At 44.0% G+C, this 16327-nt stretch overlaps 1 protein-coding gene across 3 annotated transcripts in view; it reads right to left on the bottom strand.

The window, feature by feature from the left end:
* SLC24A4 (solute carrier family 24 member 4) overlaps positions 1–16327 on the bottom strand; it is a 640065-nt gene that overhangs the window by 480150 nt on the left and 143588 nt on the right. For all 3 annotated transcript variants that reach the window (XR_007475862.1, XM_004262348.2, XM_033419093.2), the window contains exon 13: positions 2943–3109. Coding sequence is in view for 2 of the 3 variants with exons in the window: in XM_004262348.2 (XP_004262396.1) it covers positions 2943–3109 (167 nt within the window). In the remaining variant the exon portion in view is untranslated. The remainder of the gene's footprint in view (positions 1–2942; positions 3110–16327) is intronic.

The raw sequence follows: 16327 nt of genomic DNA, 5'->3' as shown, positions 1-16327 counted from the left end.
CGTCTTGCAATCTATGGGGGCAGAGAAAATTAGGGTGATCAGACCCAGATGAAGTGTGCTTTCTAAGGGCAAAGCTCAGCCCTGGCATGTAGTCAGAGCTCATGGACTAAAATGATATCCCTCCTAGGACAAAGCTTTGCAGATGGGTTTGAAGATGCTCTGCCCTCAAAACAGTGCGCAGCCCAGCATCACCAGGTGCGGTGACTGGCCTGCCCCGGGCTGAAAGAAGAGAGGCACTGAGGACGCCGAAGCCACACAGCTGTTCGATCCGTCAATGCTTAACCCATGCTGGCCACGAAGGAGGCCTCCACAAGACCGCCCGGGCTCTGGCAATACTGGGGGTGCTTCCTTTTGTCTTCCTAAATTACTGAACTACACGGCTAAGGAGCCGGAGGCTGGAAGGACAGGAGGAAGGTTTCGTGTGTGTGCGTACACCCTCCAAGTGTTCAGGACCAGAGATGCTACGTGAGGGTGGCTTTGCCTCGGACTCCAGCCCTGGGCTCTCGGAGCCCTCCTGATGCTTGGGCTTCAGAAAGGGAAGCAGAGGCGAGTCCAGAGCTGTGCTGACCATCTGCCTGACCTTGTGGAAGTCACGCCTCCTCTTTGGTTTTCACCTCCCCAGTTGGGCAAAGGTGCTGGACAGGATGACCCATTTTGGAGGTCTCTCCCTTTTTGACACGGACACTCAAGAGTCGTTTTCCGCAAAGCGTTGGGGCTGAGAGATGTGAAGGGTGGCTGGGGTAGGGTGTGGGCAGGTGAGACGTCACTGCTCCCTGGCGCCCCCATCAGGACATGAGGAAAGTAAGAACACGGCCCCCAGGCAGGCACATCTTTCTTCAGTGGAAATCAGGCTAATGTGGCACTGTTGTCTTTACCATTTTCTACTGTGGAGGCCATTCAATCACCTCAAACTGAGGCTAGCTGAAGTTCAAAACCGCAGGTAAGAGCGCCCCAGCAAGGTGGTTCCTGTGTCTCCCGCCAAGCCACTGTCAAGAGTCTGCTTTAAGAGGTGAGAGCGGGCTTTGTAAGTCAAGGTTGGGGGGCTGGGAGTGTTATTAGATGTCCTACCTCACTGCTGATGAGTAGAACTGATTTCATAATACTGTTGTTTTCATTAATTAGAGAAGAAACAAATTTCAAACAGTCATTAATTTGATCTTCCCTAATTCTCACACCCACTCAAATGTCACGAAATACTTTTTTCACTAGCAGTGTCGCTTGGGGAATGCACTTTAGTAAGAGAAATCGCTGGACTCTTTTATCAAATGTAAAGAGGGGCTGACCTTTAACCCTATTCAGAAAAATTGAAGTTTGCAAATTCAGTTCATTTTGAGGCCAGTTTTCATTATGTCTGATTGCCATCCTTTTCTGGGGGGTTTGGATAGTAGCTACTTCCAACTCTTCTTCCTAAACACACACACACACGCGCACACACATGCACAGACACACGCACCACACACACGTGCGCACATACACACGTGCACACACGCACACACACGCACGCACACACACCAGCACCTAAGCGGATTTAAACCTCTATCTGAACAAGCGTGGAAACAGTGTTGGCTGCATCTCATGGTGAACATGGCTGAAATTTACAGTTATGATCAATTTGCTATGCTGCAAGCTCAGACCTGATGCGTGAACAGAGACCTTCCATTCTCCCAATAACCAGTCCATTTCGTAGAGGGGGCGACCATGGCTAATGGAAGCTGAGTCACCTACCCAGGTTTCACGGCTCACAGGGGGAGAAGCAGGATTCACATCCATTCCCATGTGACCCCACAGCTCTTCTTTCCCCACCAAACTGCTTCCCTGGGGTTAAGGGAAAGGGGGCCCCTGTGTCGCTGAAACCAAGACAACCTTGCCCCGTGTGTTAGGTGTGCGGGGACATCAGGTGTTAGGACGAGAGTGAAGTGGCTACATGCATGCCACTGAGGCGTGAGTGGCTGACAGGTGCGCTTCCCACTAGAAAGGCAGAGGTCCTGTACCTATTTCTCTCCTTGTTCCCGGCCTCCCCCACCATGAGGGGAGGGGAGGGGAAGAGGAGGGGCCCCCCAGGGTGATGCAGAGCAAGGCGGAAGGGGCTCCTGCTTGGCCCTGCCCAGCCAGCGAAAGGTTTTTCCAGGGAGCTGTCAGGTGTGGCCAGACCAGCTACGCCAAAGCCTCTCTGCCTGAAAATCTTTAGTCCAAATGGCACCTGAAGATTCCAGTAACAACCTGAGAGGCCGTTCAGGAGAGTGGTTGAGATCCTGGACTCTGGAGACCAATACCCAGGTTCTAACCCCAACTCTAGAACTTACTAGCTGTGTGACTAATTGTGCAATAGTTGCTAATTGTGTAACTAACTGGGCAAATGACTGAGTCTCTAGGCCTGAGTTTGCTCATCTGTAAAACTGGCATAATAAAACTGCTTACCCCATCGGGTTGTTATGAGGACTAGAAGAGTCTACCTAAAGTTTATATCTGTGCCTGGACATAGAAAGGGGACAGGAGCATCTCCTGGCAGGCGGCATGGAAAGGGCTGCCTTGTGTTTGTCTCCCATTGACTCCAGTCTCCATCACATTCCCCTATGGATACTGAAAAGGAAGGGAGCCTAGGGATTAGCCCTCCAGGGCTTCTTACAGAGACTCCCCACCACCCCTCTTCCCATCACACCAGAGCGGCGTGTCCCAGGCTGTTCGTGTGCAGGTTCATCTGCCTCCTATGGCCACCACGGACCATGCCGCGTCCATCTGGGTATCCCTGATGCACAGCACAGCACCGCGCACTTCTGCTGAAACCCCTTCCTACTGAGAAATAAGCCAAGGTCTGTTAAGGTAGGCGACTTGCCGAAGGTGGCACAGCAGCGTCGAGCGTGCTCTTGACACCAGCTCTCCCACCGCCGGCAGGCGCCAGGCAGGAGCTGTCCGTACGGTCCACCCCCACTTCTGCCACTCACCAGCCACACCATCAGGTAGGAGAAGACAGCGATCCACAGCGTGGCAAGGGCAAAGGTGAGCATGAAGAACTTCTCCCAGCGGGGCTTGCTACAGTTGGGGATGGTGACGCACAGGAGGAAGATGAGTGGCCAGGTCAACACCCACTTGGCTTTGTCCCCTCTTGCCTCTGCAGAGGGATGGGGCGGAGCCAGAAGGGAGGAGGAGAGAAACACACACTGGGTTATACACCTGCCAGTCTACCCGTCGGTTTATTTTTTCAAGCCAAACAAGAGAATGCTACGAATGTGACTCCTAGCAACGGACTTCACAGAATCACACACCTTCATACTGTCAACCTGGAAGCGATCTTAGCAAGACAGTTAAGTGTTTGTTGACTGAATAACCTCTGTCAGTCCAAATCCTTTATTTGACAGGATGAGGAAAGTGAGACCCAGAGCTGAAACAGATTTGCACAGGGCAGCTGGAATGGGGATGCAGAATACACAGCTAGGCTTTGGAGTCAGACCTGGGCTGGAATTCAAATGACCTTGAGCAATCCTCTCAACTCCACTTCCTCCTCTGACAATAACAGCTGTAAGTAACAACAGCACAATAGTTGATGCAGGGAATATTTGCTACGTGTAGGAGGCATAGTGCTAAGCATTTTGCATCTTAGTAGTTTCTTCACCTGTTAAATGGCAACATTATCTCTTTCTTGGTTCTTGCAAAAATGACATGATACAATGCACGTAAAACAGCCAGCGCAGAGCCTGGCACAGCAGGTGCTCTGGAACTCTCAGCTCCTTTGCTCCAAGGTCACATAGCCAGTGGCAGATGCAAGACTAAAATGTGGTGTCCTGCTGGCAGGCATGACCTCGCTGGCCCCTACCAAGGGAATCCGCAAACAATTCAACAGAGGAGAAGTGGCCTCAAAAGCCACTGAGTGCAAGCACAGTGTCCTTAAGAAGCCACTGGGTATTTGGAGCACATGCAAGCTCAAAATAGGCTTGTGGGTGATGCCAATGAAATGGTGGAGGAAGGACCTCTGAAAATTCTCTCCTCCATAAAAGCAATGAGAACACTAGCAAAAATGGTCAGAGTCAACTTGTTTTATTTTATTTATTTTAAAATTTATTTATTTATTCTTGGCTGCATTGGGTCTTTGTTGCTGCGCATGGGCTTCCTCTAGTTGCGGTGAGCGGGGGCTACTCTTCGTTGCGGTGCACGGGCTTCTCATTGCGGTGGCTTCTCTTGTTGCGGAGCACGGGCTCTAGGCGCGCGGGCTTCAGCAGTTGTGGCACGTGGGCTCAGTAGTTGTGTCTCGCGGGCTCTAGAGCGCAAGCTCAGTAGTTGTGGTGCACGGGCTTAGTTGCTCCGCGGCATGTGGGATCTTCCCGGACTAGGGCTCGAACCCGTGTCCCCTGCACTGGCAGGCGGATTCTTAAGCACTGAGCCACCAGGAAAGCCCCTCAACTTGTTTTAGAGCTCTGGACATTAACCAAAGCCTTGTAGCAATCCAGGGAGTGTTTATTTAAGAAAATTGGCTGGGTATTAGTAAGAACAGTGAACTTTATATAGAATTTTAACTTGCCCTGTTTTCATTCCCTTTCATCAGCTTTGGAGTAGCCTTGAAAAACCAGTAGCCTGGCATCCACCAGAAAGGGTAGGACAGGATTAGAGCTCCTTCCAAGTCCATTCCCAAGAGGATTGGCATTATCTGACCTGTCTGCTGGTTTCCCGGAAGACCCCACTTTCAAGGCTGTCTTTGTTTTACCTGAATCAGAGCTCACCCAGTATGAAAAGCCTTTTCCTTGAGGGCATTGTTGAAAACAGTCAGGGGCACTTGTGGAAAACTGTGCAGCCTGAGGTGCTGGATAACAGTTGGACAAACAATAGGTTAATGAAAAAGCTTAAGAGGAAAAGCTGGTAGTGAGATATCCATAGAGGGCCTGGAAAAGCTCCCACATAGTTCTGGGAAGCTGAAAGTCCATGAGCACGCGCAGGGCTGTTCCCAGGGTTATTTTCAGGCTCAGGAAAGACTTGAGAACGTCCTAAGCTTTCACTTCTGCCTAAAACTGAGACTCAGAGAAAACAAGAAGTAAAGGCCAAGATGGAGTTGTAAACTGCCTGCCTGGGTGTTAACGGCGTGCCCCCAAACGCACACAGAGCCCATCAGCGAAGACTGGGACACTCGCTTCACCCAGGCATCTAAAGAAATCTCTGTGCAATCATTAGATGAACTTAGGCTAACCTCACGGATATTTCAGTGGTCAGGCAACAAAGAATATAGAGTTTACAGAATTAGAAAAGTCACCAAACAAACAACAACAACAATAAAGCAACAACAAATAGTCCTGGGAAAGGGGAAGGATGTGATTCCTTCTTCTTCTTCTTATTCCACATTATATTATTTATTTATTTTTAAGTTTTTCATTGGTATTTTTATTTAACAATTCATAAAGAGAGGAAAAGATTAATAAACATATTATTTTAAATGTCCAGTTTCAACCACAAAAATTACAAGACATGCACGGAAACAAGAAAGTAAGGCTTATACATGGAAAAAAAGCAGTTAATAGAAACCATCTCTGAGGAATTCCAGATATTGGATTTACTGGACAAAGGCTTTAAATCAGCTTTTTTTTTTTTGTGGTACGCGGGCCTCTCACTGTTGTGGCCTCTCCCACTGTGGAGCACAGGCTCCGGACGCGCAGGCTCAGCGGCCATGGCTCATGGGCCCAGCCGCTCCGCGGCATGTGGGATCTTCCCGGACCGGGGCACGAACCCGTGTCCCCTGCATTGGCAGGCGGACTCTCAACCACTGCGCCACCAGGGAAGCCCCTAAATCAGCTATTTTTAAATATGCACAAAGAAGTTTTAAAAATGTCTCAAAAACAAAAGGGAAGCATGAGAATGATTTCTCATCAGAGAGTATCAATAAAGAAGTAAAACTTATAAAAAAGAGCTGACAGAAATTCTGGAATTGAGAAGTGCAATAACTAAAATGAAAATTTTACTAGAGGGGCTCAATAGCAAATCTGAAAAGGAAGAAGAAAAACATCAGTGACCTTGGAGATAAGTGAACTGAGATTATCTAGTGTCAGGAACAGAAAAAGAGTAAATAAAAATGAACTGTGCCTCAAAGACCTGTGGCACACCACCCAACATGCCAACATATGCATAACGGGAGTATCAGAAAGAGAGGAGAGAGAAAAAGGGGCAGGAAGCATACTTGAAGAACTCACGCTCAAAAACTTTCCGAATCTGATGAAAAACATTAATATATACATTCAAGAAGAATATACCTTCTTTTCAAGTTCACATGGAACATTTTACAGGATAGGCAATATGTTGGGTCATAAAACAAGCACCAATAAATTTAAACGGATTTCAATCATGCAAAGTATATTCTACAACCATTCCACATTGGAAAGAAATTAGAGAGCAATAACAGAAGGAAAACTGGAAGATTTACAAATATGTAGATATTAAATAACACATTCCTAAACAACCAATGGGTCAGAGAAGAAATCACAAGGGAAATGAGAAAATACTTTGAGATGAAAGAAAATGAAAACATAACATACCAAAACTTATGGAATGCAGTGAAAGCAGTGCATAGAGAGAAATTTACAGCTGTAAATTCCTATATTAAAAAGGAGGAAAGAACTTAAATCAGTGACCTAACTTTCTACCCTAAGAAACAAAAAGAGCCAATTAAGTTCAAAAAAAGTAGAAAGAAAATAATCAAGATTGAAGTAGAAGTAAGTGACATAGAAAAACAAAACAAAACCCAGAATCAAGTAAACTAAAAGTTGGTTCTTAAAAAGATCAACAAAATTGACAAACCTTTAGCTAGACTGACCAAGAAAAAAAGTGAGAAGACTCAGATTACTAACATCAGGAACGAAAGAGGGACTCCACTAAGGACCTTACAGAAATGAAAAGAATTATTAAGGAATACTATGAACAACAGTGTGCCAACAAATTAGATAACCTACGTGAAACAGAAAAATCCCACAAAGACAGAAACTACCAAAAGTGATTCAAAAAGAAATAGAAAATCTGAATAGACATATAACAAGAGACTGAAACAGTAATCGGAAAAGCTTCCTTTAAAGTAAAGCCAGGACCAGATGGTTTCATGGGTATTTCCACCGAATGTTTAAAGAAGAATTAGCATGAGTCCTTCATAAAACTCTTCCAAAAGATAAAGAAGGAGGGAACATTTCCCGATTTGCTCTGTGAAGCCAGTAATACCCTGATACCAAACCCAGACATCAAGAGAAAATAACACTACAGACCAATATCCCTTATGAATACGAACGCAAAAATCCTTAACAAAATTCTGGCAAACTGAATCCAGAAACACATAAAAAGGATTATATACCACGACCAAGGGGGATTTATCCCAGGAATGTAAGGTTGGTTTGACATATGAAATTCAATCAATGCAATACACCACGTTAATAGAATAAAGGACAAAATGGCACGATCATCTCAATTGAGGCAAAACAGTCATTTGACAAAACCCAACACCCTTAACAAACTAGGAATAGAAAATTTCCTTAGCCTGATAAAGGGCATCTATAAAAACCCCACAGCTAACATCATACTTAATGGTGAAAGGCTGAAAGCCTTCAACAAGATGAGGATATCTGCTCTTATCATTTCTATTCAACATTGTTTTGGAGGTTTGAGCCAGGAACAGTAGACAAGGAAAATAAGTAAACGTCATTCAGATTGTAAAGGAAGACATAAAACTATCCCTATTTGTAGATGGTATGATCTTGTATAGAGAACATTCTAAGGAATACACACACACACACACACACACACACAAACTGTTAGAACTAAGAAACAAATTCAGCCAAGCTGCAAGATACAAGATCAATATGCAAAATTCAGTTGTATTTCTACACACTAACAATGAACATCAAAAACATGAAATTAAGAAAACAATTTCCATTTACAATAGCATCAAAAAGAAAAACTACATAGAATACCTAGGAATAAATACAACAGAAGATTAGTATGCTGAAAACTAACAAACATTGCTGAAGGAAATTAAAGAAGACTTAAATAAATGGAAAGACATCTTGTACATGGATTGAAAGACTTAATATTGTTAAGATGGGGCTTCCCTGGTGGCACAGTGGTTGAGAGTCCGCCTGCCAATGTGGGGGACACGGGTTCGTGCCTCGGTCCGGGAAGATCCCACATGCCACGGAGCGGCTGGGCCCGTGAGCCATGGCCGCTGAGCCTGTGCGTCCGGAGCCTGTGCTCTGCAACGGGAGAGGCCACAAAAGTGAGAGGCCCGTGTACCACGCACCCCCCCCCCAAAAAAAATATATTGTTAAGATGGAAATACTCTCCAAACTGATCTACAGATTCAATGCAATCCCTACTAAAATCCCAGCTGACATTTTTGCAGAAACTGACAAGCTAATTCTAATATTCATACGGCAATACAAGAGACCCAGAATAGCCAAACCAATCTTGAAAAAATAATGAAGTTGGAAAACTTACATGCTCTGAATTTAAAACTTACTTACAGAGCTACAGTAATCAAGAGTGTGTGCTACTGGCCTAAGGATATATAGAAAAATGAAACAGAATTTACAGTCCAGAAATAAACCCATACATTTAAGGTGAATTGATATTTAACAACAGTGTCAAAACAATTCAATAGGGAAATAGTAATTTTTTTAGCAAATTGTGTTGGGACAACTGTATACAGATATGCAAAAGAATGAAATTTGACCCCTACCTCATACCATATACAAAAATTAACTCAAAATATCTAGTGTTCAGAATATATAAAGAGGACTTCCCTGGTGGCACAGTGGTTAAGAATCCGCCTGCCAATTCAGGGGACACGGGTTCCAGCCCCGGTCCGGGAAGATCCCACATGCCACGGAGCAACTAAGACCGTGTGCCACAGCTACTGAGCCTGTGCTCTAGAACCCACGAGCCACAACTACTAAGCCCACGTGCCACAACTACTGAAGCCCATACGCCTAGAGCCCGTGCTCCGCAACAAGAGAAGCCACTGCAGTGAAAAGCCCGTGCACCACAACGAAGAGTAGCCCCCATTCGCTGCAACTAGAGACAGCCCCCGCGCAGCAACGAAGACCCAACACAGCCCAAAATAAATAAATTAAATAAATTTAAAAAAAAAGAATATAGAAAGAACACATAACAAATAAAAAAAAAATCCCAATTTTAAAACTGGGCAAACGGGGAACTCCCTGGTGGTCAGGACTTGGCGCTTTCACTGCCAGGGGCCCAGTTTCGATCCCTGGTTGGGGAACTAAGATCCCACAAGCCTCATGGTGCAGCCAAAAAAAAATAAAAGTTAAAAATTAAAAAGAAAAATAAAAATGGGCAAAGGATTTGAATAGACGGTTCTCCAAAGAAAATACACAAATGGCCAATGAGCGTGTGAAAAGCTGCTCATCATTTTTAGTCATTAGGATAATGCAAATCAAAACTACTTCAGACCCACAATTATAACGATAATCAAAAAGATAAATAATAACAAGTATTGGTGAAGATGTGGGAGTATAGGCACCCTTATACCCTGCTGGTGGAAATGTAAAATGGTCCAGGCTCTTGGAAATTAGTTTGGCAATTCCTCAATATGTCCCACAAAAACCTGTACTCAAGTGTTCATAGCAGCGTTATTCATAATAGCCCCAAAGTGGAAACGACCTAATTATCCATCAAGTTATAAATGGATAAACAAAATGTAGTTATAGAAACACCATGGAATTTTCACTCATAAAAAGGAATGAAGTATTGATACATGCTACATGGATGAACCTAGAAAACACTGTGCAAAATGAAAGAAGCCAGACACAAAAGGTCACATATTACATGATTCCATTTATATGAAATGTCCTGACGAGGCAAATCCATAGAGACAGAAAGTAGACGGGTGGTTGCCAGGGGATGGTGGAGGTGGAGAACGGGGGGGGAGTGATTGCTCAGGGGTATGAAGTTTCTTTTCCGGGTAATGAAAGTTTTCTGAAATTATATGGTGATGTTGCACAACTTCGTGAACATACTGAAAAACATTGAACTGTATATTTATTAGTATGAATTTTATGGTTTATAAATTACAGCTCAATAAAAAAATTGCAAAGTAGGCTGGCAGTAGCAGTTTTAGCTCTGTAAATCTGTGCTTGAATCTTTCTGTCACTGAGAACATATTTGCTAAGAAAAAAAAACAACCCAGCCTGTTTATAATAACGAATCAGGAGAATATGGTTAGCTAGAAATCAGCAAATCCATTCACGTGTTCATCCTAGATGCTACATCTAGAAAAACAGCTGTCTTCCCAGATCTTCCTCTACATATACCTTTCTGCACCTTGTAATCCTTGCACAAACAGCAGAAAGTTTTCCTACCTGATTAGTCTGTCCAAAATTTCAGCCCACATCCCAATTCATCCAGGCCGCCAGGGAAGGCCTAGGGCATCTCCAGAATTGACCTAAAACACTGTATGTAAGGGAAAAATCCACTTTGAGGAATTGTAACCCTGGACACTTATATGCTCAGGAGCGCCTTTGTAGATATATATAAATGCCACAGCAGAAGGATAATTTATTTTCGCAGACATCAAATTGAAGCTGACGCTTGTCTGTTTGTCTAGCATGGGTTTTGAATCCGGTTTGGACATCTGCCCTGATCTGGTCCCACCCGGCTGGCAAGCCTCATGGCCCACCACTGTTTCCTAAGAAACAATGCTCCATCAGACCTGCCCTATGGCTGTGTTTTCCAACTGTTAGATGAGACCCATTCGCGGACTGTGAAATCAATTAAGTGGGTGGCAACTAGCATATCCTTAAAAAGGAAAAAAAAAAAAGTATTAGAGTTACGGTAAACGAGTTAAATACTATTCTGAAGACTTCTGTTTCCTTTTTATAGATATCTGTGTGCGTGTGTAAGATATTTATTACTGTGCGTCATGGTCCAAGTGTGGAAAACTTTCACAGTGGTCATGCTGTGCCCCACCCCACCCACACCTTCCACCTGTCTTCAGCGTCTCCATTGTTTAATGAGGCACCGTAAGACACCAGACACCGAAATACTTATTGTGGTTTCCACGAGTAAATGCAAGGCAGGGTGAGCAGGCCTAGGACTGGCTGGTTTGAACAGTTTCAGCGGGCTCTGGGGGACAGGGGCTGTCTCCAGTCGTCCGGTACTGACCCTGCAGTGATCAGGGCAAAGAACTAGTACCTCCTGGAGTGCGAGAGCCAGACAGAGGCCAGCGATTCAGAGTACTGAGCTCCGGACGGGGTAGTCTGCATATGAAAAGTGTACTTCTGGATGGGTAGTTGGCTATCTCTAAGAACTGGCTAGCCCGAGCAATGCTGGGTTGGGCAGGGCATTCGTTGCTCTTATCTGCCTAGCATCCACGCCCCACTCCTGGTAACAGCATGCTAATGTTCCCTTAGGGAACGAACCCTCCATTCCACATCAGCCATGTGGTTTGGAGGGCTGACTCTACTTCCTAGCTCTATGGGTGGGTGTGTTGAGTCCAGCTTGGCTAATCATGCATTCCATAATTACTCAGTGTGCTCATTCTCAGTGCTAGGCACTATTCTAGGTACTGAGAATCCACCAGTGGACAAATCAACAACCCTTGCCGTTGAGTGGTTTACATGGGTTTGGGGTTGGATGGATAACCCATTTAGAGACCCATGTGTGGATTCTGCCGGGAATCACTGTCTGTAATATCTATTATCCCTTCCACCTTACTAACAGAACCCTATTTTGCTTTGGACAGTAGGTTCCTAGCTAAAAACCTTAATTTCCTAGGCTTCCTGGCAGGTAGGAGTGGCCATGGACAGTTCTGGACAATGAGATATAAGGAGATGTCTACATGGTAGGTGACTATCTTCCCGATAAGAAGAGACAGGCTTAGTGACACGTGTCTCCTGCCCTGTGTCCTTCCTCCTTGTTCCTGCCTGGAACATGAACATACAAGCCACAGGAGCCACTTGGCAACCTTGAAGACAAAAGTCACCTGCTAAGGATGGAAGAACAGAAATGGGACACCAGTGGTATGACAGAGCTACGAGACTCCCTCATCTCAGGACTTCTTATGTGATAAAAATAAAACCTTTGAGGTGAAGGCTTTGTCACATGAATTTTCTGTTACATGCAGCCGAATGCAATCCTTACCTCAGCCAGAGGCGCCACTCGTGCACTGGTTAATCCGATGGGAGGTAAGCATAGATGGCTGGTGGTCACCTTGGCAAGCTGCCAGAGGGTGAAGCCAATACAGGGAAAACCTTGCTGAGAGATGTCCCAGGGTCTTGTAACCATTTGAGCCCCATGTTGAGCTTTGCCTGAAGGTAGATTCTCTCAGTGAATCTGCCACTACGGGCCCTTTGGCTTAAACCAGCCTGAGTTGGATTTCTCTAACATTAAGAGTCTGGACTAATTAATGGGTGAAGTGATAGAGTTTGGGGGGCTACAGAACAATGTCTATCCTGAGGGACACTCTCCTCTGACACCACCAGGAGCCCCTCCAGCCCCCCTTCCAACTGCCATCCCTTCAAGTGCAATGTCAGGGACATCTGAGAGATGCTCCCTGTGGATGCCAACTGATGTGCAAATGTAAGCATGAAAGAAGGGCTGCTGGTGTTTCTTCCACTCTCAGATTTCTTTTTTGAAGTAGGAAATTACAATTTAATTATGTGAAAAAAAATCTTTAAAATGAACTCTAACAAAACAGATGGCTAATCATACTGGAGGGAAAAACATAAGAACAGATGCAGCTGCTAATGAAAAACTTCAAACAAAATAATTTGGATAGTTAACTACCTAGAGTGGTTAACCTACGGTACGTGGGGATGTGTGTGTCACCAGATGATGTAGATATTCATGGACCCTGGAACTAGGAGTGTTTACATGACCTAGAGAGCATAGGTCTAAGACTAGTGTTCTCGAGCTTGAGTGTAACTCAGAATCCCCTGGAGCTAATGATTTGGCAGCTCTGGAACTGGGCTGGGGGTGGGGGGGGGGGCGGAGGGGGGTGGTCAAGAATTTGCATTTGTTAACAAGTTCCCAGACGCTGCTCATGCTGCTTGTCTTGCCCCTTTGAGAACCACCATTCTAGATTAACTCCATTTAAAAACGGAGACAGGGCTTCCCTGGTGGCGCAGTGGTTAAGAATCCGTCTGCCAATGCAGGGGACACAGGTTCAAGCCCTGGTCCGGGAAGATCCCACATGCCGCGGAGCAACTAAGTCCGTGTGCCACAACGACTGAAGCCCGTGAACCACAACTACTGAAGCCCGCGTGCCTAGAGCCCGTGCTCTGCAACAAGAGAAGCCACTGCAGTGAGGAGCCCGCGCACCGCAAAGAAGAGTAGCCCCCGCTCGCCGCAACTAGAGAAAGCCCGCGCACAGCAACGAAGACCCAACACAGCCCAAAATAAATTTAAAAAAATAAAAAAAAAACTGAGATAATTAAGACGCTGATGCTGCTTGTCTCGCCCCTTTGAGAACCACCATTCTAGATTAACTCCATGTAAAAACTGAGATAATTAAAATATCATAAAATTCACCCCTTTTAAAGTGTACGATTAGGTGGGTTTTGGTATATTAGAAAACTGTGTAACCATCACTACATAATTCCAGATGATTTTCAGGACCCTGAAAAGAAACCCACTCCCTTTTAGCAGTACTCCCCATTCCCCCTCCCCTCAAGCTCTGCCAATCGCTGTAGTTTGCCTATTCGGGACATTCTACATACGTGGAATCAACATGTGGCCTTTTGTGTCTGGTTTCTTTCACTTAGCATAATGTTTTCAAAGTTCATTAATGATGTAGCATGAAGGAGTATCTCATTCCCTTTTATGGCCAAATAATATTCCATTATACGAATATACTGTATTTTGTTTAATCTGTTCGTCACTTGGATATTTGGATTATTTCTATTTTTTAGCCACTATGAATAACGCTGCTATGAACATGCATGGACAAGTTTTTGTGTGGACATAGGTTTTCATTTCTCTTGAGTATATAACCAGGAGTAGAACTGATGCACCATATAGTAACTCTATGTTTAACTCTCTGAGGACCTGCTAGCCTGGTTTCCAAGAGGCTTTACCATTTTACATTCCCACCAGCAGTATACGAGGGTCCCAATATATCCACATCCTTGCCAAGCCTTTAGGGTTGTCTTTTGCTGTAGCCATTCTAGTGAGTGATTAGTGGTATCTCACTGTGGTTTTGATTTGCATTCCCCTGATGACTGATAATAATGTTGAGCATCCTTCATGGACTTACTGGCTGCTTGTAAACCTTCTCTGGGGAATTGTTGACTCAGATGCCTTGCCCATTTATATCGCTGAGTTCTAAGAGTTCTGTATATATTCTACATACTAGATCTTTATCAGAAATATAATTTATAAATGTTTTCTCCCATTCCAGGAGTTGTTTTTTCACTCTCTTCATAGTGTCCTAGGAGTCACAGAAGTTTTTAATTTTGATGAAGTGTTTTTTTTTAATTTTATTTTTTGGCTACTTGTGCTTTCGATATATTTAAGAAACCATGGTCTAATCCAAGGTCACAACTATGTACCTATGTTTTCTTCTAAGAGTTTCATATATTGAGCTACTACATTTAAGTCTGTTTCACGTTAACTTTTGTATATGGTGTGAATTAGGGGTCCAACTTCTTTTTAAAAATGTGGCTATCTAATTTTCCTAGCACCATTTTTTTTTTTTTTTTTTTTTTTGCGGTTCGCGGGCCTCTCACTGTTGTGGCCTCTCCTGTTGCGGAGCACCGGCTCCGGACGTGCAGGCTCAGCAGCCATGGCTCACGGGCCCAGCCGCTCCGCGGCATGTGGGATCTTCCCGGACCGGGCCACGAACCTGTGTCCCCTGCATCGGCAGGCGGACTCTCAACCACTGCGCCACCAGGGAAGCCCACCATTTGTTGAAAAGACTGTTTTTCCCCCATTGAATTGTCTTGGCACCCTTATGAAGAATTACTGACCTTAAACGTATGGGTGTATTTCTGGACTCTCAATTCTATTCCATTGATATATATTTCTATCTCATGCCAGTACCAGGCAGTCTTGATTATTATATCTTCGTAATAAGTTTTGAAATCAGGAAGCCCTTCAACTTTGTTCAAGATTGTTTTGGCTATTCTGGGTCCCCTGCATTTCCATATGAATTTTAGAATCAGCTTGTCAATTTCTGCAAAAAAAAGCTAGCTTGGATTTTGATAAAGATTGCATGGAATCTGTAGATGAACTTGAGGACTACTGCCATCTTAAAAATTTTAAGTCTTCCAACCATGAACTCAGGATGCCTTTCCATTTATTTAATCTTCCTTAATTTCTTTCAATAATATTTTATAGTTTTCAGTGTACAAATCTTGTTCTACCTTTGTTAAATTTATCCCTAAGTATTTTGTTGTTTCTGAGGGCATTGTAAATGAAATTTTAATTTCATCTTCAGATTGTTAATGTATAGAAATACAATTGGATTTTGTATACTGACCTTGTATTCTGCAAGTTTATTAATTCTTATAGGGTTGTGGGGGTTTTTGGGTGGATTTCTTAGGATTTTCTATATATAAGATCATGTCATCTGTGAGTACAGCTTTACTTCTTCCTTTCCAAATTGGATGCGTTTTATTTTTCCTTGCCTATTTACCCTGGACAGAACCTCTAGCGCAATGTTTAATAGAAGAGGAAAGAGTGACATCTTTGTCTTGTTCCTGATCTTAGGGGGAAAAGTCTTCAGTCTTTCACCATTAAGTATGACGTTAGCTTTGGGTTTTTTTGGAGATGCCCTTTATCAGATTGAGGAAACCTGCTTCTATTCCTAGTTTGTTGAATTTTTTTTTTTTTTAAATCAAGAAAGGGTGTTGGATTTTGACAGATGCTTTTTTGTGTCTGTTGAGATGATCATGTGGTTTTCACCCTTTAGTCTAAAAATACAGTGTGTTACATTAATTGTTCTTCATGTGTTGAATCAGCTTTGCATTCCTGAGATAAATCTCACTTGCTTAACTGTTTATAAAGAAGAAAACCAAGATGCATGAAGGTTAATGAACTGCCCAAATCTCACAGAAAATTAGTGGCAGAGTCACAAATAGACCCTGCGTTCCCAGCCAATGGCCTCTAGTCTGGCCCTTGTGGGGAGGCAAGGGGATGCAGGTGAAGGTGGAGCATTGTCCAGGCTGGATTAATGAACAGACCCCTCATCATTATTCAACATTTGTGTTGTGCCTCACACATCTCGGAGGTGGTTTTCACAAATACTCTACTTTCCATATCAACACTCTATTTTTCATATCTCCCCATTTCACAGGTAAGTAAGCTAAGGTTTGGTGAAATTCAGTGACGTAAACATCACAAAGTGAGAGGTAGT

Source organism: Orcinus orca, chromosome 2 (assembly GCF_937001465.1).
Source record: "Orcinus orca chromosome 2, mOrcOrc1.1, whole genome shotgun sequence".
NCBI lineage: Eukaryota > Metazoa > Chordata > Mammalia > Artiodactyla > Delphinidae > Orcinus > Orcinus orca.
Note: the sequence above shows the minus strand (reverse complement) of the source record. Positions and strands in the feature narration are given on the sequence as shown.